The following is a 24,307-nucleotide window of genomic DNA, read 5'->3' on the forward strand; positions in this document are numbered from 1 at the left end:
GGGTTGCCAGATAAAATTCAGGATCTTCAGTTAAATTTTAATTTCAAATAAACAACAAATAATTTTTTAGTATATGTATGAATTTGAGGCATACTTATACTAAATCATAATTTTTATTTATCTGAAATTCAAATTTAATTGGACATTCTATTTATATATTTTCTATTTATGTAAATATATATTCAATATATTTTTATTTGCCAAATCTGGAAACCCTATCTCATTCGAGCCAATAAGTACTCTCCAATGTCACTGTTGGTTTTGGGTCCCAGGGAGTGTGAGTTTGGGAATTGGACAGACAGCCAGGTTCAAATCCTGGCTCCTCCACTCAAGAGACAGAACTTTTTTTTTGGCCTCAGAATTCTTATCTATTAAATAGAAATGATAGCACTACCTCATGAGGTTGCTGGGAATATTAAAAGAGATGATATTTGCATAGTACTTAGTACAGGGTCTGGTACCTACTAAGCACTCAATAGCTGTTATCATTATTATTGTCAATTTTATACAGAACATTATGTGCACTGGCCAAGATTTAACCTAGTACTGTAAAATTCTACATTTACAGGATTAATTTGGGAATGGGACTCAGTGTCTCCTTTGGTGATGACCAATGCAAAGTGGCATCTAGCCCCTTCCTTTTTGTTTTTGAATACTTCTTTTGGCCCCATGTCATGAAATGCCCCAGACTCATTCTCTAATTGCTTTTTCCTTTTAATATAAAGGCTTTTTTGTGCATGTGTTTGGAGGTCACTTAGAATTCCTCAAGTTGGAAGCAACTGTCTTCCCCTAAGGAGGTGCTTGAGTGATTGAGAATCGCCTTTGAAATGCCACCTCAAGCCAATGAGTAATGAGTTTGGCTGATAAAAGGGAGCAGACCCTTTACATTCTCTTCTCTGACCCACCCATTCCCATCAAAACTGACCCACCCACTTTCCCATCTGTCCTGGCATCTAATCAGACATGCTAATGGATAAAAAAGATTCTATTTAATCCCCCTCCCAAGATAGGCTTTTTTTCAAAACCCTAAACCTGAAAAAGTAAGCCTAACACTGGCTTCCTAGCAGATAAGGGTGACCATGTGGGACCCCTTAAATCACACCCAATTATCAGCGGCTTGTTCTGCCTGCTTTGCATGAATGGAAGGGAGCAGTAGCGCAAATAATCTAAAGATCATTTCCACTTGGTTTGGGAATGCACCACATGGTGTTGTTGTAGCTGATTTGCTTTGCTAATTTTGTTCTACTTAAGCTAATATTGAGATTGGTTCACATTTGTGTGTGTGTGTGTGTGTGTGTGTGTGTGTGGTACGCGGGCCTCTCACTGTTGTGGCCTCTCCCGTTGCGGAGCACAGGCTCCAGACGTGCAGGCCCAGTGGCCATGGCTCACGGGCCCAGCCGCTCCGTGGCACGTGGGATCTTCCCGGACCGGGGCACGAACCCATGTCCCCTGCATCGGCAGGCGGACTCCCAACCACTGCGCCACCAGGGAAGGCCCTGGTTCACATTTTTTAAGCTCATCTGGGCCAGAAGAGGGAAGAGATAGTGGTGTGGCCCACTCTGAGATGAAGGAAAACTGACCACGATCATGAAGGGGACATGAACATTCTATGTGAGGGCTAACAGATCAAGAAGATCAGTGCAAAAGGATCAAGATAGAACTTTGCGAATTACACATGCGCAGAATAGGCCCACCTACCCCGTGGGCACTGAAAAGCTAGTCTTCCCAATGGCCTTCCCAGAATCTGAAATTCTCTTCATTAATAGCCTACATAAAGGGTGGTAATCATGCAATAACTATAGTTAAAGCGTTATGTAACCTAAGAGGAGTAACATTTCCTAGAAGACACATTAGCAGTTCATCTGACTAAATCATCAGTCACTATTGTCACCTCGTAGAAAAAGCACTGAAGGGGTGAGACACAAGACAGTTCTACCTTGATGGGGCCTGGGTATACTAAGAAGCCCCTGGGCAGCTATGGTGGAAGTACAGGAGCACTTGGGTGATTTGGGGGGTGGGCTGGAAGGGTTGCTGAAGGAGAGTTAGACAACTTTCACCTCTTTCCTTCCCACGTTTTTCTTAGTTTCCTGCTCATGATAGACATAGAGAATATGCAGATGTCTCAAATAAATGCTTCCCTTTCTTATTCTCTTCCTTCTGGGCAACTGGACTTTCAAGGGCTTCTAGAGATTTCAGAGATCATTGGTTTTCTTTTTGTCCTTTAGAGCCTAACTATACATTGCATTTCCAACCCTACAAGCTGCAGCAAGGGACCATGGGGCTATTGAAATTTCTTTCTCTTTTTCTCATTGCAGTCTGCTCCCAGTTCTCGAGAGGGGTGTATGCCATCTTTGGATTCTATGACCAGATGTCAATGAACACTCTGACCTCCTTCTGTGGAGCTCTGCACACATCCTTTGTCACACCCAGCTTCCCCACTGATGCAGATGTGCAGTTTGTCATCCAGATGCGCCCAGCCTTGAAGGGCGCTATTCTGAGTCTTTTGGGTCACTACAAGTGGGAGAAGTTTGTGTACCTTTACGACACAGAAAGAGGTAAGAAGAGGCATGTGCTCTCCTCTTTGAATATTCATGTAACAGTGGTGTTCAACCTTCCTCAACTCATGCTTGTCCCCTTCTCTTCCAATAAATCTCATATTCTTTTAAAATTGTAATTAATATTCAAAATGAATTTAAGAGTGAGGCCAAAAAAGAATCAAAACAATAGCCACTTTAGAATCTAGTTTTTCAAATTGTACATGTCCTCCCACCCCCAACTTTGAAAAGGGGTTTCGGATTATCCTCCTGGTTGAACCACTGTTGTTGAAAAAGAACCCTTCCCCCTCCCCCAAATAATTTATGTGGTTTACGTACACAAATTAAAAGCAGCTTAGTCTAAAATAGAGAGAGGCCTAAGCTGGAAAGGTTTTGGAGAATTAATCCTGCCAGAGACTATAATTATCCTCATCTCATAGATGAGAAAACTGAAGCCCAAAGAGGAAAAGTGCTTTTTCACACAGTAGTTTAACCACAGAGCTGGGACTGGTGGCAATGTCTCTGGCTTCCAGATCACATTAGGTGTCCAGATTATGGGGCTTCAACAATTATCTGATGGAAATAATGAATGGAGACTGGCTAACCCGGGTTTTGGGGGTGGATAGTTTTTCTAATAGTAAGACATATTATATTGAATCTATTGAGGACAATTATATTGAAACAGTCTCAAAAATTAGGGGTCTGATCTTAAATAGTATAGAGTTAGGTATACACATCATAATGCAGCTAAACAGACTCCTCTAAAACCCAGTTATCTTTGAGGGCTTCCTCAGTAGAACCAAGGGATCCTATCACCGTGAGATTCCAAAAGATGACGTTACTTTATCACTTGTTTGCGTGTAATCCAGGTTATACACAGGGAATGGCTCTCTCTGACTCAGGACTTCCTGACTCAGAGAAAGAAGGAGCAAATGGAAGTCCTATCTGCCTGAGGGGTCCCTGGAAATGACATGCTTATAGGTAACTTAACTTGAAGGGCCATTTTGTTTTTAGGAATCCAGAGAACTCTTCACTTCGCTCTCATTTTGATTCATCATCAAACCCTGTCAGGAAACACTAAGGCCTGTATATGCTTATGGTACCTACCTCCAGAATATTATCAAATTTCATGAACCTGCAGCAGGAGAGCAGAGTTCTAGTCCATGCTCTGCCACTAACTAGCTCTCTGACCTTGACCAACTCATTCAATCTCTCTTGGCCTTGATCTCCTCACCAAAGCTATGTCCCTTCTTAATGTAATATCTATGATTTTTTTAATATTATACTAGACATAGGACACTTTGTATCTTATTACTAATCCTAACTTACATCTTATCAGTTAATTAGTCAACCAATCTACAAGCTGTTATCAATCCTCAATGGTTTATTCAAATCTCGTGATACATGCTTATATAATACTGTTCCAGTAGGGGTAGACAGAAAAGGACATTCATGAAACAATTCATGAACAACTTTTAGAGCAAAGTATCAAACTCAGTACCAAATTGAGTGCTACACTACAGATTCTGATTGCTATGAGAATTGTGAAAAGGTAGCACTAGAGTTTTTGAAGGCTGGCTAGAGGAGCCAGGCCTTAAAGGATGTATAAGCTGTGGATTGGAAGAGAAGAAGGAAATGGACTTTGGGGAAGAGGAAAGGAACATGAACAAAGGGCAGGATCGGGAAGGAGTGCTGTGTGTTCCCACAGATCTTTGCCTGACTAGAGTACCAAAATAGTTTGAATGTTCTAATTCACAGTTTGCTAAATTTTAATGCATTTCATTTCTTTCAAACACTGAGGATGAATTAGCCTATTTCCATGTACTATATACAGTGTAGTCTGGTGCATAAAAATCTAATTTTCAGAACTGAAGTTTGTAAATTAGACAGCTTCTCTCCTGTAACTTTTTAAAACTAAATATCAGTTCTGCTAATGCTATAGCCTCTCATTTATTGAAAAGCAGGAGACACAAGTTAATGTATTCTCTTCTCATCTCCCATGACCCTCCTTTGCCCATTAGCTCTCTATTAGAGGAAAGGAAGCAAAAGTCCATCTCTGTCTGTTTCTTAATCTGCATTTTTTTCTCAAATCATCTCACTAAATAGTTTGTTCAATTCTATGGTCTTAGAGCCAAAAGAAACCTTTCTGACTTGTGTGTGTTCATATTTTTTCCTCTATAGCCATTTAGCTGGTGGGATTAATCTGCTCTGCTTAAGAAGTACTTTCCATAAAGTTTTATACTAATTTCCTCCTTGGAAAGCCTTCTTAAAACACTGCATATTATGACCCTCTTCCAAAAGTTTCAGTGGTTTCTATTGCCCACATTGAAAAGTAAAAGTAGTCTATTTCTTAAGACTCGACATAATTATCCATCAACCAACCAACGAACCTGTTGTCTTAACATTATGTTACTAATGAGAACTTTCCACTGCAGGCAGCTCCCATTTTCCACTGTTGCCCAAATGTGCCAGAACCATACTTGCCTCAGCAACTGCACTTCTACTACCTGGAATTCTTTCCATCTTGATTATGAAAATCCTTCCTGCCTATCCTTCCATTTTTCAAAACCCACTTCAACCTCTACCTCTCCAAGGTAGCTTTCCCTGACCACTCCAGTGCACAATGATTCATTCATTCATTCAATCCATGGCAGGGTTAAAATGAGGAACAAGATAGACATGTCTCCTGCAGTTATAAAGCTTACATTCTAATAAGGGAGATAGAAAAAAAATAAGTAAGCCAACAAATAAAATAATTATATATTTAGGTAAGGTGCTATGAAAGAAACGAAGAGACAGATACTAATGGATAGGACCTAATTTTAAAAGGATTCTCAGTGACAACCTCATTGAGAAGGGGCATTTAAGCTGAGAACTAAAGAAGTAGAAGGAGACAGCCATTTGAAGAATATAGAGAAAGAGTTTTCAAGCAGTGGAAATAGCAAGTGCAAAGGCCCTGTGGCAGGGAAGAGCTTGGTATGTTTGAGGAACTGAAAGAAGACAAGTGTGGCTAAAGGGTAGTGAGGAGGTTGAGAGTGGCCTAAGATGAGACTATAACGGTAAACAGAAGCCAGATCATAGCCATGGAGTACAGACAGGAGCCAACATAAGGAATATGAATTTTATTCTAACTGCAATGTGAAGTCATGGGAGGATTCTGAGCAGGGGAGTCACATGATCTCATTTAAGTTTCCGTAGAGAATGGAGTGTGGTGCAAGAGTGAAGGAAAGGAAATGAATTAAAAGGCCATTGTGGTCATCCAGGCGAGAAATGATGGCAGCTTAGACTAGACTGAAGATGGAGAAAAGTAGACAGAGTTGAAGTGTATTTTGGACACAGAATCAACAGAACTTGGTGACAGATTGACTGTGGCACGTGAGGGAAAGAAAGGATTCGTGGGTGACTACTAAGCTTTTGGCTTGAGAGACTGGGTAAGGTGGCGACGCTATTTACTGCGGTGACTGAGGGCAGGAGGTGAAGCAGTCTTAAGGAGCAGAGACCTTGCCCACCTCTGAATGCCCACAGAACGCTTTTGTCCATATCATTCACTTGGCACTTACCTGCTTTCTGTTGTTATCTCACTGGGTCTGCTATCTACCTTCCCAGGAGCTTCTCTCCATTATGATAGTCAACAACTGCTTAGCCCCTAGGTTTAGACTTTGTGCCTCCTCTGGTTTCTAGCACAGGCCTGAGTCCATACTTAGTGTTTTCCCAATTCCATTAGTGACTCATCCAGAATAAGCCCACGTCTTTCTTTTTAAATGTTGGACTGAAAGAAAGAGACAGAAAAACCAAGAAGGGAGGGAGGGAGGATTAGATGGAAGGAAGGAAGGAGGGAGGGAGGGAGGGAAGGAAGGAGGGAGGGAGGGAGGGAGGGAGGGAAGAAGGAAGGAAGGAAGGAAACAAAGGAAAGGAAAGGAAAGGAAGGGAAAGGGAAAAAAGGAGGGAGGGAGGGAGGAAGGGAGGGAAGAAGGAAAGAAGAAAGAAAGAAAGAAAGAAAAGAAAGAAAGAAAGAGAGAGGGAGGGAGGGAGGGAGGAAAGAAGGAAAGAGAAAACCCAATTTATAACTCAAACTATGTGGTATGGTTCTTTAAAATATTCAATAATGTATCTATTCTGCATTTTCTCTTTTTCTACAATGATCATCTCTTGCTTCAGTAATAAACATTATGGGGAGAAATTACAACTGCAAAGTGTAATTTTAGAAGTTTTTAGATTACATAAGAGAGAAATGAAAGACAGAGACAGAAGGGAGCACCTATAATTACATTCAAATAAGCTAAATATACAAATGATGTGACTCCACCGCATAAGGGCAGGGATGAGTGAGGAGCTGAGAAATGGGTTAAACCTTGAGGTCATTTAAAAGATTTACAGCACAATCAGGGTAATTTTATCTCTGAAATTATGAAACACTGAGTGGATTTCAAGGCTTTGTTAGTTACGCTTTGATTTCTGTCTGCTGAGCAAGGTCTGATTCTGTGTTTGCAGGTCATCACTTTGCTTAGTTACTAAAATCACCACCCTGGTTTGTTAATACAAAGCTGAAATTTATGCTCTTGGTGCTATATACATCAAAAGTGAGCTCTTGGGAAAGTCATGAGGTTTACTAAGTGTGATATCTGCCCCCTTTGTACCCTCTTCTCTTTATCGACCCCCTTTTTTTACTTGTCTATGCCTGCCCTCCCTGGCTTGACATCTCTGTCCTAACCTGCCTCTACACCTCCATAAAAACTCTTCCACTTTGCTATTAGACCTATCTTTTGGGTGCAAGTGACCTAGCTCTCTGTGGTGCTAACATTTCCCCCAGAGCAGCAGCTTGCTTGAGAACTGCAGCCAGACTCTCTCGTGCACCTGACAACTCTCCTCGGCTTCAATGGGCACAGCCCACAGAGATGAAAGAATCCGGCCCAGCCTGTGGCTCTCAGCTTAGATAATGAGATAATAGCTCTAAGTGCCCTTTGAGGCAACTAGTCCCTACCTTCTTGTCAGTGTTCAATAAACTCCTGCTGTTTCCTATTCTCAACCTGAAACTCCCTACTCAGTTCCCAGGTAACTCTCAGGAAGTCACCTGCCTTCTAACAGACCTTTCTGTTTGCTCTAGAAGGGTGTGTCAGGAACGTGGGCAGTGACAACAAGTAGTCGGTCAGTCAACAAGCAATTATTGGGCGTTTCCTAGGGCTGGCTTGTGCTAGGCCACTGGCAGTGTTCAAACAGAATTTGGGTCCTGCCTTTGAGGAGCTGACAATCCTGTTGCTGAAGCAGTGATTTATCTCAGGGGCCTGGAAAAATTAATTTTTAACGCAACTGTTGCCCCATCCACCAACGAAACTTGCATTCATTAGAGCAGGCACCTCGTGAAATGATTAAATTGTTGCCAGAGAGCCGGGAAGACGGGAAAATGTTAAAATATCCTGAAGGTCTTAAGAGGTAAAGAAATTCTCCAAGACAAGGAGAAAGGGCCTTTCCTCAGAGGACCGGGAATGTTTTCAGATTGGCTGGATTTAAACTCTACTGAGAGGCAAGCAGGGCTTCAGTCCCTCGCACCTTCCTGCATGCTGTCGTTTACCACCTACTTACATAACCTGGCTTCATCCCTTCCATCCAGTTCTACTTTCCCAAATAAGGCACAGATTCGCTCTCTGCATCTCTCTCTCTCTCTCTGCCTGTCTCTCTCCCTTCCTCCATGCTTCACCCTCTCTCTCCCTTTCTACACACGCACAGACACAGGCACGCATGCGCACATGCATGGACAGGCACACATCCCAGTACCAATCGGTGGTACAAACCAACAAACCCCTATTATTGTCATTTTATTATCTTAGTTTGATAAGAGCAGCTGCATTTTTAAAGCATTTATTATGTACTAGACCCTGAGTTTATGAATTACCACATTTAATCCTCACGGCATCCCCGTATCTTTACAACAGAAGGAAACCAAGGCACAAAAAGATTCAATGATGGCTCCTAGGGACCACAGAGCTTAGTGTGCCAAAGCAATGAAAGCCAGGAGTTCAACCAAGGCCTGCCACACTCCGCAGTCTGTGTGTGCTGTTCACTGGGCTGCCATATTGCCTCCCACACTTTTAACATTGAAACTGCGATTAGCTCTTCCCTTCAGCCATTCTTCAAAGGACCTGTTACCTAGACCCTGCCTGTCCTAGTTACTTTCCTGTGGATGCACTCCAGTTGTCCATTTCTTTCTGAAAGCCTGGTGTCCACAAAAGAACACAAGAGCCTTTGGTCCCAGAGTCCCAGGGATCCAGATAGGCAGCAGGTAAAAAAAAAATCGAGGTTAAGGGGTAGATGGGGAGCAAAAGGAGTAAATGCAGCCAGACAGGTGGGTTTGCCCATAGTGCGCACTCGTGGAATGCTGTGCTGTGGACCTGACTCTAAGGTGAATCTGAACTCGTAGATTCCTCTCTGGGGTAAAGCCACTTCCAGAGCCCAGAAAAATCTAAACCTGCAGGTCGTCATCACTACGGGACTGTTTTTGGTTGGAGAAGAAGAAAGCAAGGAGAGACTGATGATAGGTTCTACCATAGCTACTTGGCAGGAAGTTTAAAGAAAGTAGCAGGTAATGGTTAAAAAAAAAAAAAAGACGGATTATCACGGATTTTTTTTTCTCCTCCACTTTAAGAACTGATTAAAGGATTGAGAAGGTAACAGATGGCTACTATTCTAGTCATGTCCAGTTGCCTTTTGGGAAAAACGAAGCCAAAAGAATTTTTATTGAAATTCAAGCTACTTTTTACATCTGAATGAATTAGGAAGACCCAGAGAGTACATTCTCTGGTGAGAGACAGATACTAAATTCCCCTGTTTGAGGAGCAATAATCAGGGTTGACAGTACCTGAGACATCTGGTAGTTTCTGCGGCCTGTCTAATCTACTGATGATGCTTCAACTATGAGAGCATCTCGAGAGCCTGCACAATAATAATAATGAATGACTATTTGGACCGCATTATGCATAAAAGACTGTACATCTGTCTGTAATGAGAATTTCATTGAAAATGAAAATACTAAATCTGTCATATTTTTTAATATTTCGATTTGCACATCCTTGACTGTTTTGGGGCATAACAAGAGAAACTGCCGAGAAACTTGTTGTCAGCTCTTGAAATAAATTATCATTTAAACACTTCCTCTCCACAAAGGTTATTAGCTTAGTAGCTTGTTCCTGGGGTTGGACCATCAGTTGGGGAAAAAAATCACTAGACATTAAACTACCCTTTCAAAAGCTGAATATTAGTTACTGTGGAAATTGTTCTCTCAACTTAACATATTCCATTGTATCTCCCCAATGCTGCAGATTAGACTGAAGCGACTATTAATAAATACTGTCATATTTTACAGCTGTCATGCAAAGCTGAAAAAAGGCTTTGCTGTGATTAGATCCTGTTTACTGTAATATTTCTAGCTCAGACTCGGAAAGGCAGCTGTCCTATAAAGGTATTTTCCATAAGTAGAATATTTCTCCATCAAATGACATGACTAATTTTAATGTATCGTTAACTCCTTGGTGGCAGTGAATTTGAGGTTGAATTGACTTTACAGCCAGAGATACATCCCTCTCCAGAGACACACTAAGCTAAAATGTCAATTTCTTTCTCTTGGGTTGTCCTTCATATTCAGAGCTGTTGCTTTAAGTAGTCCCCTCCTCCGTAGAAGGACAAATTTGCATGGGTTTATCCGCCTTCTTTTGCCCTGTCCCTCTTGTGACTGATTGCATTGTTTGCAAGGCAGCTGGTCAGGATTTAGGCTAGGAATGACACTTCAGTGGGCTAGCTAGTAATTCTGCTTCGTGAGCTAAAATGCCACTGTATGAGTGAAAGAAATAGATCTCTAGCCCCCCTACCATGCAGTAGCTGTTTGTAATGGTATTCACATCTCTGCAAAAAGGAGGTGACAGCTGGCAGGGTTGCTTTTGCCCTGACCTTCCGTTGCTTTTCATCAAGCTCTTTGAGGAATTAACCCTCACTCACTAAGCTGAATATCTAGTTTTCAATGAATGGGTGATTGTTACACCATCAAGGAGTAACTGACGTGTCCCATAAATCCACGGTGGAGCCTGAGCTCGGTCTTTGAGAAGGCTCTTCTAAATGTTCCCTGGGGAAGAGACAGACTGTGATGTAGATCTACAACTGTGACTTTGAGGTTTGTCTCCTGGAGGCCCCTGAGACAACAATTAAAGCCAGGGCAGGTTTGCTGTGGAAGTGAAACAAAAGAATGCATGTAATGTCTTTTGCACCAAGCTGAACACGGTAACATGCTCAATAAATGTTACCTCTTATTATTTTAACAGTGGTCCTCCATGCGGAGGGAGGGTGATTTCCCCCCTGCAGGGGACATTTGGCAATGTCTAGAGACATTTTTCGTAGTGGGTAGAGGACAGGAATGCTGCTAAACATCCTACAGTGCACAGGATAGCACCCCACCCCCAAAGAATTATTCAGACCAAAATATCAATAGTGCCAAGGTGGCAGCAGGGTCAAAGGACAAACGGTTGCAAGAATTCCTCAAGGGGTTGTAATGAACCAATGTAGCATTTATTGAGTGTCTCTTACTGTGCCTAAATTGGTGTTAAGAGTTATGTTAAGTAGAAGGTGGAGTCTTTAGCCTTGAAGAACTTACATTTTGGTCAGAGAGACGGGATAAGATTTATGTACAGATTTGAAGTACTGTGAGAGTCCAAATAAGAAAGAGTTCACAATAAGCAAGATGGACCCATCAGGGAAGGCTCCATGGAAGCAGTTAAACATTTTTCTGAGCCCACCACCCAACTGCCTTCCCTAGCAATGACCTTGCTTTGGTGGCTAAGGCCAAGTGGTTATCTAGAACCAAAACAACATGGCATTCCCATCAATGTTCCCAAAAGTCAGAGCTTAGGGCAAGAAACACAATTAAAAGAAAAACCAAAAAGGGAACAACGTTCCTTTTACTAAATGGAAAGCAATTACAGAGCTGTTGAAAATAGGCAGTAAACAAAAGGAGGGAGGGAAATACTGGCAAAATTCCATTTTCCCAACTAATCCTGTAGCAAAAGTGCAATTTGCAACAAAATCAACAGTGCCCTCGCCCTCTCTCTTGCAGTCAAACACATTGTTTGGCATCAGCACGGCTACATGTGATGCCTTAGCAGTAAAGTTTACAGAAGCTAGGAAGACAGAATATGATTGGCCGGGGCGGGGGTGGGGGGTGGGGCAGCGGTTAAGGTGGAGCACAGCTCACTCCTTCCCCCCTCCTCCCCCCAACAGTCTCTGTGGAACACCCTCATTCAGGGGGAAAAGAGGGGCACAAATAAAGACTACAGCACTCCCAGTCTCCCTGAATCCTTTCCAATCAATAAGTTGCCAGTGTCAACTGCTGTCCTGCTTTGTCGACTCCACAAACGATCTGATTAATTCTCTGTGCTAACTGCCTCAGCGGGCTCTCTCGGCAGTAGAACAGAGGCTAATTAAGATCACGTCAGGCGAGGAGGCTGACAGGTTGTGTTCCTGGGCCACACTGAACTTTTAGAGGGTGCTTCAACTTCACCGCAGGCAGGCAGTGCTTGGCCAGGCACCGATTCCATAGCAGGCTTCTCATTTATTTCCCCGATTCCTGAATCAACGGGCCTCCGTTTTGTCAAGGATTTACGTCCTTCTCCTTGGGGTAATTAGCTGCCACTGTGTTCACTTTGAATTGCATTATTTCAGCTTCCTTTCATTTGAATTTTTAATATGTTTGTAAACAGAGATAACAATTAATAGTGGGGTCATTTTCCCTCCTAAATCACGTGTCTGTGTGTGTGTGTGTGTGTGTGTGTGTGTGTGTGTGTGTGTGTGTGTGTCTTAGCAGCATATAGCCCATAGAGGTGAGTTTAGGACAGATAAAGGAAGCCTTACTTCTCACAGCAGGTAGAAAATGGAGGAAACATATGGAACTCATTACACCAAGTGGTGGATTAGACTGAAAATATAAATAGCTTCCCTCTCCCCCTAAATAAAGGCTTAGATGAATTCATGGATGACAGACCCATAATGAGTTATTAAGGGAAAGAGATGTTCGGAGATTTCTCTAAACTGAGGTTGACACACTTTGCAAAGTAGACTTAATGGGCCACATTTGCCTTCCCATAGGCACATGGTCACACAGAGTACGGGCATTTATGTCCAGAGTTTTTAAAGGTAATTTCAAGAGTCTGTTATGTATCTAAGAAGTGAGGAGGAATGCTGAGAAACAGAACGCTCTCCAGAAACATTCTGTCTCTTCTCATATGATCAGAGCCTCCAACCACACATCAAGAACACCCGGTTGTGAGAGGTGATTGGCTCAGTTAAGGATGTTGAAGAAAAGCATCATCAAACCATATCCTCAGTTCCATGCCCAGCACTTCTACTCAGTAGCCTTGTGATCCTGGGCAAGTCATATAGCCTTTCTGGTCCTCAGATCCCACATCTGTAAAATGAGGGCGCGGACTCAATCCTTCTTCAACTAACAGCTCCTGAGTGCAGGGATTCTGTGTCAGAGACATTACTGGGATTATGGAAGTGAATGAAACAGAGTGCCTGCTCTTAATAAGATCCCAGTTTAGAAGGGGAGCAGAGACAGGTTAATAAGTAAGTAGAATCTAGAGTGATTCTTTTAGGTTCTAAAATTTTGTGAGCTATTATAGCACTTCCATTTATAATGACGCCAGAACTCTTTTTCAAATGACCACTCTTAGGGAGGGTTATGGAGACACAAATAATCACCCACATTGGCTTTGGAAATTAGCCAGATACCCTCTCAGCACACTCTTGCTTTTTATTGCTCATCCCTTAGTGCTTAGCCCTTAACCTTTCTAGGACCCTGCTAGGTAGAGGAGAAAAGGAGACAATGCTTCATTGGTAGATTGGCATATCCCAGTAGATCTTAAAACCCTTCCTGGCAGATCTCCAAGTTAGGGACTGCCATGACTCACCTCTAACAAGGTTTGCTGGGATTCTCAACAGTGCCTCCCCTCCATTCAACATCTTGAAGCCAATACCCTTCACGTTCTTAAAATGACAATCTCATCCGTGATATCAAGGCTTCTGTAAAATGTGTGCATTGTTTCCTACCAAAAATGATATGAATTTCTAGCATAATAGATAATGCAGTTTTGTTTGTTGAATATATCCAGTTTCTCTAAAGATTCAAAATGCTTCACTAGGCAGGACAGTTACAGTTTTACATGGGCTTTCCAGAGGTTCTCCCCAAGTCTAGATCCATATGTCTAGTTTTTCCCTAAAACCTTTTCCTTGATGCTCCACCAGTACCTCAAACTCAACCTGACGAACTCTGAACTTTCATCTTCCCAGAAAACCCTCTGCTCCACCTATGTTCCCAGGCTCAATGAATGGCACTGCCCAGCTGCCTGAAGCAGAAACCTTATCCTTGAATCTTCATCATCCCTCACATCTCATCATCAAAGACCCTCTTCTACATTCCCACTACTACTGACTCAACTTCAGTCTACCATCACCTGCTCCATCCTCCTAATTGATCTCCTTGATTTTATGCCCTCCACCACTGCCAGAGAGCAATCTTCCCATCACAGCACTCCCCTGCCTAAAAGCTTTCAGCAGTGCCCTGTTACTCCTAGGACCATGTCCTAGTTTCTTAGCATGGCACAGAAGGGATCTCACAATCCAATTAAACTCTGACCCATTTTCCTAGCCTCATGTCCTCCCAGCCCTTACCCACTAGTTCTCTATGCTCTAGCCATATGGAAGTATGCCACTTTCAATAAGCAACATGTACTATGCCTTTGTTGGGTTTTTGGGGGGAGGGGTTGCCTCCATGCCTTTGCACATACTGTTCCAACTTTCCAGCACTCAGCCCCCTCACTCCACTCTCCCACCCCCCCCCCAACACACACACAAACGTGCTCCCGCTCTATCTGGTAAATGACATATCCTTCAAAACTGTTCAGATATTCTCTTCCCTAGATCTAGGTGTCCACCACTGCCTGCCCTGTGTCCTTATAGTATTCTGTATATGCCTCTAGTATAGCACTGATTATACTAGAGTATTTTTATGTGTTTATGTCTTTCTCTTCCTCACAAGACTATGAACTTCTTAAAGACAAGATTGTCATCTTATTCATCTCTGCCAGCACTCTGAGTATAATACAGTACCTGGATTATTATCATTTTTAAACTGAACAAATGAATGAGTGAATGTCAGACCTTAACTAAAAACAAAATGGGAGATTTCAGGGACCTTGATGAACTGAAGGAGATGGGTTTGGGTAGATTATGTCCTCAGATCCTATATTAGATGCTCAACCACCTCCTATATACTGTGCTAACCTTGATTTTGAGTTCTTCTGTGACCCAGCCTCCTTACCAAAAATATCACCTTCCTGATCCAACCAACTTGGAAGCAGAACAAACATTTTAGTGCTGGGAACTTTAGTTATGGGTTTCTAGCTAAAGAACAAATCTGCAGTGAACTAGATGCTCCCTGAATCTCAGCCAATACAGAGTCATTAACATTTGAGGAGTCTCAAATGCTAGGGTGTAGATATTGCACTATCTCATACCAACCAATGGTATTTAGAGATCCACACGCGTTCTCTAAAGACTAGAGCAGCGTGATATTAATTTCCACAGCTCCCAGTGAAAAAGTAAATAAGGCAAATTATTTCAAATTGTTTGCATAGGCAATGTGACAAGGGTGAAAAGTGATGCGAGAGCAGGTGCAGTCAGTTCTCAGTTATCTGTACCAGACGAAGCTAGCCACTCACCTATAATCCAAAGGGCATTTCCGTAGGCTTTCCATAAACAGACTTTTCCTTCTTGCTTCTATCCTACTTAGGTTTGGCTGGACATGGGCATAAAAGGAGGTACCTCCAGGGAAAGGGATCTTTAAAGATGTCCCTCAATTACAAATTCCCGAAAGACAGGAGGAACTAGCAGGAATATGATACAAAATGGTTGTGTAGAGAAATAGAAGTGGGCACGGGAGGACACAGAAGAGTGGGACCCTGAATTCAGGGAGAAAAAGGGTGGTGTCAAGGCCCCCAAAACAAACTTTGCTAATCTTACAATGACCAGCCCTGTTCCTGAAACCATAATTACTGACAGACACAAACCAGGAACAAAGATAATCAACAATAAACATCGTAAACCTGGTAATTTTTGCAAAAGAGATTTGACAAGAGGCTTTACATTGCTTAAAATTTTTGTTGCTTGAAATTAAAAAGAATTGCATCAGCTATGAAATTTCCAAGGTCCAACAAGCAAACTATAGAATTATTACACAGAAGCATTTTATACCCCTGAGAGGCTGAGAAAAGGCTTCTAAAGATTAGTCAGGTCTCTTTCTCTCTTGGGAAGCTCTTGGCGGTGGTATATTCCTCCTGAAAATACTGAAGAAAGAATAACTGGTTTCTATTTGGTACAGTGTGGCAGGAAGCAGTGCAATATTATTTATCAAAACTACCCCGTCTTCCATCTTTTGACTTTTTCCCGTAATATAAATGTGTTATGTTTCATCAATAAGGTGGTAACTTTCAAGAGGAGGGACTAAGGCTTACCTAAGTGTTGCTTTTGTTGTTTGTTTGTTTTTGTTCTGTTTTGTTTTGTTTTTGTTTTTGTTTTTTTTGCGGTACTCGGGCCTCTCACTGTTGTGGCCTCTCCCGTTGCGGAGCACAGGCTCCGGACGCGCAGGCTCAGCGGCCATGGCTCACGGGCCCAGCCACTCTGCGGCATGTGGGATCTTCCCGGACCAGGGCACGAACCTGTGTCCCCTGCATCGGCAGGCGGACTCTCAACCACTGCGCCACCAGGGAAGCCCTAAGTGATGCTTTTATCCCACCACTTTGATCCACCTAGAACAGTGCTGGATAGTAGCATAAAAAAAAATCTTAGATATGTCAAGCTGGAAAGGTCTTTAAAGTTCTTAAGTCTGAGGTTTCAGCTTCCAAAAAAATGGATTGGCCCCATATTTTCTTGAGTTGGTGAGTTTTCTAATCTGTAATTCTACTTAAAATGTGGGATTCCAGAACCCTAAAGCCTAGCCACAGATTTATCGTATTAAGTCTTTTCTACTCTGTCTCAATTCTTTTATCAACATAATGGTAGTAATATACTTTGCATCCTGTCTCACAGGAATAAAGAGGAATGGCATAATGACGTAAGCTAAAATCAAATGCTGAATATGACTGAGCAATTGCCTATGGCTAAAAGAGCTGCTCTGCAGATAAGTGGTTAAGATGTAAGAAGACAGGCTCATCCTACTGTGCCCACAGAGTCACAGTGCTTTCTTTAAGGCTTTACCCAACAGAACCGAAAGCGTTTATGTACCTTTCTACATTCCTCGGGTATTCACCCACCCAGACGATCCAGCCAGTTCTGTCTGTTCCTTCTATTTATTAGCAAGTCACTGCATTAAATGGGAATAGTCCACAAATGCTAATCAGACCAGTGACTCCTATGGTATACTCCCTGGGCCATACCATGGCTAGCAAGAATGGGTTCTGGGTTCCCTGCCTGTTTCTTCACCCTTAAAGTGAGATAATTATTGTACTTAACTCATAAGATTGTTGTGTAGACTACATCCATGAAAGGCACCTAGAACAGTTCCTGGCACCTACTTAGCATTCTGTAAGTGTTAGCCATTATTATTATGCGCTTATGAGGGTCGCAGGACAGGAGTGACCACTAAGACGTAGAATGAAGATACTTAGCTGCCTTGTCATGTCTTGTCTGTGCCTTGGGGCCAACCCACTCACTTCTCCAATGTGCTAATTTTGGTCCTCCTCTATCAGAATCAGAACCTGTTCCCAGGAAAGGAGCTGGGAAACATATTTACATTATACAGAGGTAGAAATGGCTGATGCACAACCTCACTCAAGATATCTCTGTGTTTTAGTCGAGTACAGAAACCCTCGGGCCAAAAGAAGGAAGCCTTGCTTTTGGAATTGCAGTACTGGTGATGGGGGATGGTCATTAGTTTCCTACAATCCTAACTTCATAGCCAGCCCTCTGTCTGTCCCATATATTGCTAAGGCTAGACCCATGGCTGAAGAGAAGGAGATGATTGGAAAAGCTAGAGCAGTGCATTTTTGTGGTTTTACTGGGCACAATTTCTGGAGAATAATAAAACAGAAAATGGCATTCTCTCCGTTCACAAGCAAATACAAATGCCTAAAGCCAACTTAAGCTGAACAGACAAGCTCTTTGGAAAATCTTGAAGCCAGTGGCTCCACCAAAAATACATCTATATTTTCATTTTTTAATAAGCTGACAGAAAGCAGAGCATATGTCTTTTCTGACACATTTTAGGCTCCCTTGGATTCATAGTATATATATTGAATCCTAGAATTGTGAAGCAAAGCTCAGTTTATCGTCTTACATTTGTTTGGCTTAAGTTGGCAAATATTGGAAAAGGGGACGAAGGACCGTGTCTCTAGTTGCAAGTTCCCTTCCACCTGCAGGCCCATCCCCTGCAGCCATTGCCATAGGACTGGGTGGACCATCATTTGAGTGGATCACCCACTAGGAGGGCTATGAAAAGAAAGCAGAGGACAACAGTTGGAGGGCATGGGGAGATTGCTGGTAATTTTGTGGGAAATCATGGGAAGAATCCTTTTGTGGTCTTATAGATGAACAGATAAGATATAACAAGTACCCTCACTGACAGTCTTCAGAAGTCCAAAGTCAGCATTCCCCAAACTCCAGCTTCCTCATCACTTTATCTTAGGGGCTATATCCACCAAGCAGATGTTCAAGATTCTCTGGTACAGTGGCCTGTCTTCTGAACATAGAAACAGGGCATGTGGTCTGGTGATGTGTTTTCTTTCTGGTTTATTCCAAGACAGGCCTGAAGATTTCAGTCCCAACTCTGACATCAATCTGCTGTGTGACCTTGGGCCAAAATCTGAGTATCTGTAAAATGGAAATGGTTATAGTATCTACGTAACTAGACTGTTATGAAAACTAAATGAGATATGGTACAAGTGCTTAGCACAGTGTCTGATAAACAGAAATGTACTCAGTACATATCATTGAATCTTTTTTTGTTGAAGTATAGTTGATTTACAATGTTGTCAGTTTCAGGTGTACAGCAAATATCATTAAATCTTGCTTTTTCTTAGCTAGACTGATCATTTCTATGTTTGAAGTCTTTAGTGCATTCATACTTAATATAATTATTGATATTGTTGGATTTACATCTGTCATTTTGCTATCTGTTTTCTGCTTGTCTCATGTATTTTTTCCTCCTATACCACTTCTTTTTGTGTTAAGTCAATATTTTTTTTTTTTTTTTTTTTTTTTTGCGGTACGCAGGCCTCTCACTTCTGTGGCCTCTCCCGTTGCGGAGCACAGGCTCCGGACGTGCAGGCTCAGCAGCCATGGCTCATGGGCTCAGCCGCTCCGCGGCATGTGGGATCCTCCCAGACCGGGGCACGAACCCGCGTCCCCTGCATCAGCAGGCGGACTCTCAACCACTGCGCCACCAGGGAAGGCCCAAGCCAATATTTTTTTAAGTAAACCATTTTAATTACCCTCTTGAAAAAAAAAGAGAAAGAAATGTACTCAATACGTGGTAGCTATTATTACTTATGATAATGATTAAAATTTTAGAAAAGCATCAACATGAAACCACGTTTAGTTGGTAACTTCAGGAATCACCTTTTTAGAAAAGAAGGAAGAATACATGAAATTTAGACTGCTCCAGAAAATCCTGGATGTCTTATCACTGTACCTAAAGGCACTTCTTCCCCTTCAGTTTAATAAGGCATCTTAGAAGAAGAGATGGAAAGAAGACAAAAATAGGAGGCAAAAGCAACCTTCTCACTGACCCCATAATTCCTTATAGCTGCTGCTAAGCTATTTAGAGCTCTGGGATCTGACTTCTGCTTCTAGCCCTCATCCTTTCTACTACTCTCTGAATGGTCCAACTTGAAATTAGAGAAATATTTCCATCAACTATTTGCCTTCATGATCTTACTTAATATGTCATTGAGATCTCAAAATTATTGCTTAACTCAAAGCCTCTAAAATGGAAGGGCAGTCAATTATTCTAATTAATATCGTTCAAAAGAAAACCTACCACTTTATACTTCCAAACACTTTTTCCCTGTCTTTTATCGTCATTCATACCCAGTGAGGAGGGCAGAGTACGTGTATCATTGCTGGCTTACAAAGGAAAAGGGGGAGGTGACTTGTCCAAGGTCACCTAGCTAATGAGTAGTGAAAGCAGGACTAAAGCCTGAGTTTCCTAACACCGAGTCCAACAGTCTTTCCACTCCACCAGACTATCACACAATTTTAGGTCAAGGGATTATCTCCTTACTGACTATGAAAGGCTCAGGCTTTTGGGGAAGTTTGGAGACTAATGAGTAATCAGTTCCTCAGACTAATACCCTCCCTTGACTGAGCACCTGCTAAGTGCCAGGCTCTGCGCTGAGCCTTTTAATGCATCATCTCCTTTAATCTTCACAACAATTTTACGAAGGAGGTACTGTCATGATCCTCATTTTACAGATGAGGAAGTAGAGGCAACGTTAAGTGAGTTGCTCAAAGTCACACTCCTAGTAAGTGGTGGAGCTAGTCCTAGACACCCTGTTTCCTAACTCCCAGTAAAGTGTTCTTTCTACTACTCCACACAGACAGGAACTTTCAGCTCGATTATTAACAAGGAAGGGATGCTACCTTTAAAGATGCTTTAGGACAAAAAGATAAGCCAGTTCTCTCTCAATTCCTCAGACTGATAGAGGAGAAAAGTATAGAAAGCAGGCAAATCATGCTTAATCCACAAAGCCATGACTGTGCAGCTGTGGAAGGACAGTTAGGGACACGGAATCCAGCAGAGAGAACTCAGGGGTAGCAGTACATCTTCTCTCACCGGCTCACACCCTGAGCTCCAGTCACAGCTGCTTCTCGCCAAATAGCAGGGTGAAGTAGGAACCGTCTGTAGCTCCCTTCCTGCCATGGTGGGGATAGCCAGTGAAGAAGGGCATGGGGTATGGGTTGCTACGGCTAACTCACTCACTGATCATTGAAACTTGACCATTCTCATTTTCTTGCCTCCCAAATCCTCCCCTGAGGATACAAACGAATGCAAATCACCCTGAAGACAGGAAAGGTGAAGCTCCATGTGCACAGTTAGACTGGGAAGGCGAAAAATCAGTTCATTATTTCAAGACCTCTTGTGATGCTTTAAATACACAGTCAACACAGAACAAAGATCCCTTTTTCCCCCCTTACATTATTTATGTGCCATCTAAAAATTACATGCCGGTTCTCTTTCCAGCGCTGAGAGGGAGAAACATGCATATTCATGATCTGATAAATATTTAAGTGGGATTTATTTAAATGAGAGAGTCCATTTACAAACATTCCCTGGCTCTGAGATCTTATCCTGGGCACACAGAGGGAGGATAATTTCCTCTGGTAGACTCAAAACCTCCGCTGGCCACCTGCCCCCCTAACTTGGAGCTCTTCCTTGAGGGCTGGTGAATGCCGCCCGCAGTATTTCAAGGCAGTCTTCCGTACCTCCTCCCTCCAGGCCTGCCTTCCTGCTCTGAGCTCATGCCATAGGATCAGTTGTTGGCAAAATGCTAGAGCCGGCAGTTGATTTGGGAGCAGGGGAGGCAGTCACAGCTTCCTTTGCCTGGGCCCTTCCTCTTCACGACACTAGCCCACAGCAGCCAACACCCCTGCTATCCGTGTCCTTCCTATGGTCCACCTCTCCCCCTCAGGGAGGACAGTTTTGTGATACAGCAGATAACCAGGACTGTGCTACCCCTTCCAGGAGGATGTGCATTTCAATACTGCTAAAGCATCTTGTCAGTGCTTCTTTCCAAAGCATGTATGCCCACAGTGTTTCATCGGCTCCTCCAACAATCCTACGAGACGTCAGAGGCAAGAATCACTTTTTAAAGTCTTAGAGATGAAGAAATAAAAGAGAGAACACCCTGCTTGTCCAACCTAAGTCACACAGCTAGTACTGGCAGAGCTAAGACTCAAAATCAGGTCTGCCTCTTCAATTGGGGATCTTTTCATTATGCAAGGCTGCCTCTCCCCTGGGAGGATGCCTGGAGAGAAAGCATTGGTAACCCAAGGGGAAGGCTAACGGTGAGCTACCAGGCATTGTGCCTGTAGGTGGGGGAAGTATTTGGGGATGCCTGTGGCTGTACCCATCACCTCTTCAATCCTATCGTACAGGTGACTATCATATAGTATAAGGTTAACTTTGGGCTCTCCATTCTGCTGCCATTCTTGGGCACCACCGTGGCTCTAGCCCTAGCTCATCGGCCTCTCTCCCAAATAAAATTCACCTGTTTGTGTCTCATTTTTATGGAGGCTTCATTGGATGATCAGTGAATTCACCTGTAGAACTGATCTGGGCTAGGGCACTAATACTGGTTACGGGCTCAATGTACAACGTCTTCTGGGTCAAATACACGTTTTGACAGAAGCTTCTAATGCCTTAACTCGAAGACACTGTGTATGCAAGGATTTCAAGCAATGAGCCAGGCCAGTGAGGGCGATGTCACTGAGCAAATGGACGACTTAGGTCTCTAACCTGTGCTACCTAAGTGACCATCTAGTCTACCTAATTTAGGGTTAGCAGGTATAATACAGGATGTCCAGTTAAATTTGATTTTGAGATAAATAAATTTTTTTTTAGAATAAGTGTGTCCCAAATATTGCATGGGACCTACTTACTCTAACAATTATTCATTGTTTATTTGACATTCAAATTTACTGGGCTTCCTGATTTTTCATTTGCTAAATCTGGCAACCCTGGCTTAATTACAAGACCCGGCCCGGTGAGAAGTACCATCAAAAAGTGCCTGTTGGGCATCTGCTTGCTTGTGACACTTGGTTGTGATTGAGCCCATAGCATGTAACACTGTACGGGAAGGGCTGGAGGTGGCGAGGGAGAAAGAGAGAAGGCAGCTGTGAGAGAGAGAGAGACGTATCATCCAGCCCATCATGAGACTGGTCCTAGTTATTTGTACGTGACATAAAAGGAATGTTACTAGGCCTTTTTAGAAAATATAACTAGTCCTATTTGCCCCTCATCAGCAACTCCTCCCCCTGCACCCATCTGCTATGCTATTCTGCTCTATTCTATTCTGCTCTTTGATAAATGAAAAAGGAACAAGCTATGGCCTTGTGTTCTCTGAGAGTGATCCAGGCCCCAGAAGGCATACTGCAAGCAAAGAGCAAGGCGGGCTGGAGGGGCGTGGCTGGGCCACTGCACAGACAGCAGGGATGCCCAAATGTAATTAAGCACCAGGCGCAGACCCCAGGAGTAACTGTGGGAAGAGTTCCATGACCAAAAATTATTAGCGGGGCTTCCCTGGTGGCGCAGTGGTTGAGAGTCCGCCTGCCGATGCAGGGGACACGGGTTCGTGCCCCGGTCCGGGAAGATCCCACATGCCGCGGAGCGGCTGGGCCCGTGAGCCATGGCCGCTGAGCCTGCGTGTCCGGAGCCTGTGCTCCGCAACGGGAGAGGCCACAACAGTGAGAGGGCCGAGTACCACAAACAAACAAAAATTAGCGAAATGAATTGGAGAATGTTTACAAGCCTAATTAACAATTTGCACAACTCCAGAGTTAAAATTTTTGCTAGTGCCAAGCAGCTTTGTGGACTGACACCATGGAAGCTGAGTCGGACCCAAGGGAGGGGGTGGTACTAGGCTCTAGCTAGTTGGTGAAGTCCGGTAGCTAAGGCACCTACTAAGACGTTCGAATTGAGGAAATGACCAAATGAGAGCAGGAACAGTGGGGCTGACTCATTTCCAAGACAATAATGGAGGCTAAGGAATGCAAACTCCAGATAGGAATAGTAATGATGATGATAATAAGAATAGCAAATCTTTAAAGCATGCATTTCCCCAAACACACATTATTGAGTGTTTTAAACAAAGAAAGCTAGTCTAAGCCATCATTTTACAGATGAGACAACAAAGGTCCAGAGAGGGGAAGTGATTTACCTAATGTCACACAGCAGGTCAGTGGCTGCATCTTGACTCCCAATCTAGTGTTCCATTTACTGTCCAAGGATGCTTTTCTGGAGATTCTAAAGACGTTGAGTTTTTCTCCTTCATATTCTTTTTTTTTCTGGTGCTTTTGGTTTTGTTTTACTTTGTTTTTATTGAGGTAAGAACACTTAACATCTACCCTCTTAAAATATTTTAAGTGCACAATACCATGTTGTTAACTATAGGCACAGTGTTGTACAGCAGATCTCTAGAACTTATTTGTTTTGTAAAACTGAAATTTTGTACTCTTAAACAACAACTCCCCTCTCTCCAGTCCGTGGCAACTACCATTCTACTCTCTGTTTCTATGATTTTGACCCTTTTGGCTACCTCATTATAAGTGGGATCATGCACTATTTGTCCTTCTGAGACTGGCCTATTTCACTTAGTGTAACGTCGTCCATGTTCATCCATGGTGTCACATATGGCAGAATTTCCTTCTCTTTTACGGTCGAATAATATTCCGTTGTAAATGCATACCACATTTCGTTTACCCATTCATCTGTCAATGGACATTTAGCTATATCTTGGCTGTGGTAAATAATGCTGCAGTGAACATGGGATATCTCTGCACAAACCTGCTTTCAATTCTTTTGGACATATACCCACGAGTAGGATTGCCAGACCATACGGTAGTTCTATTTTTAATTTTTTGAGGAACCTCCATACTGTTTTCCATAACATCTGCACCATTTAAAGTCCCACCAACAGTATACAAGGGTCCAATTTCTGTACATCCTTACCAGCACTTGTTGTCTT

General features: G+C 42.8%; 1 protein-coding gene across 6 annotated transcripts in view; it reads left to right on the top strand.

Moving 5' to 3' along the window:
- The window catches only part of GRIA3 (glutamate ionotropic receptor AMPA type subunit 3), a 291,139-nt gene that overhangs the window by 73,239 nt on the left and 193,593 nt on the right, over nucleotides 1-24,307 (top strand). For all 6 annotated transcript variants that reach the window (XR_007474784.1, XM_049704677.1, XM_049704679.1 and 3 more), the window contains one exon: nucleotides 2,316-2,555. Coding sequence is in view for 5 of the 6 variants with exons in the window: in XM_049704677.1 (XP_049560634.1) it covers nucleotides 2,316-2,555 (240 nt within the window). In the remaining variant the exon portion in view is untranslated. The remainder of the gene's footprint in view (nucleotides 1-2,315; nucleotides 2,556-24,307) is intronic.

The sequence above is a fragment of the Orcinus orca genome, chromosome X, assembly GCF_937001465.1.
Source record: "Orcinus orca chromosome X, mOrcOrc1.1, whole genome shotgun sequence".
NCBI lineage: Eukaryota > Metazoa > Chordata > Mammalia > Artiodactyla > Delphinidae > Orcinus > Orcinus orca.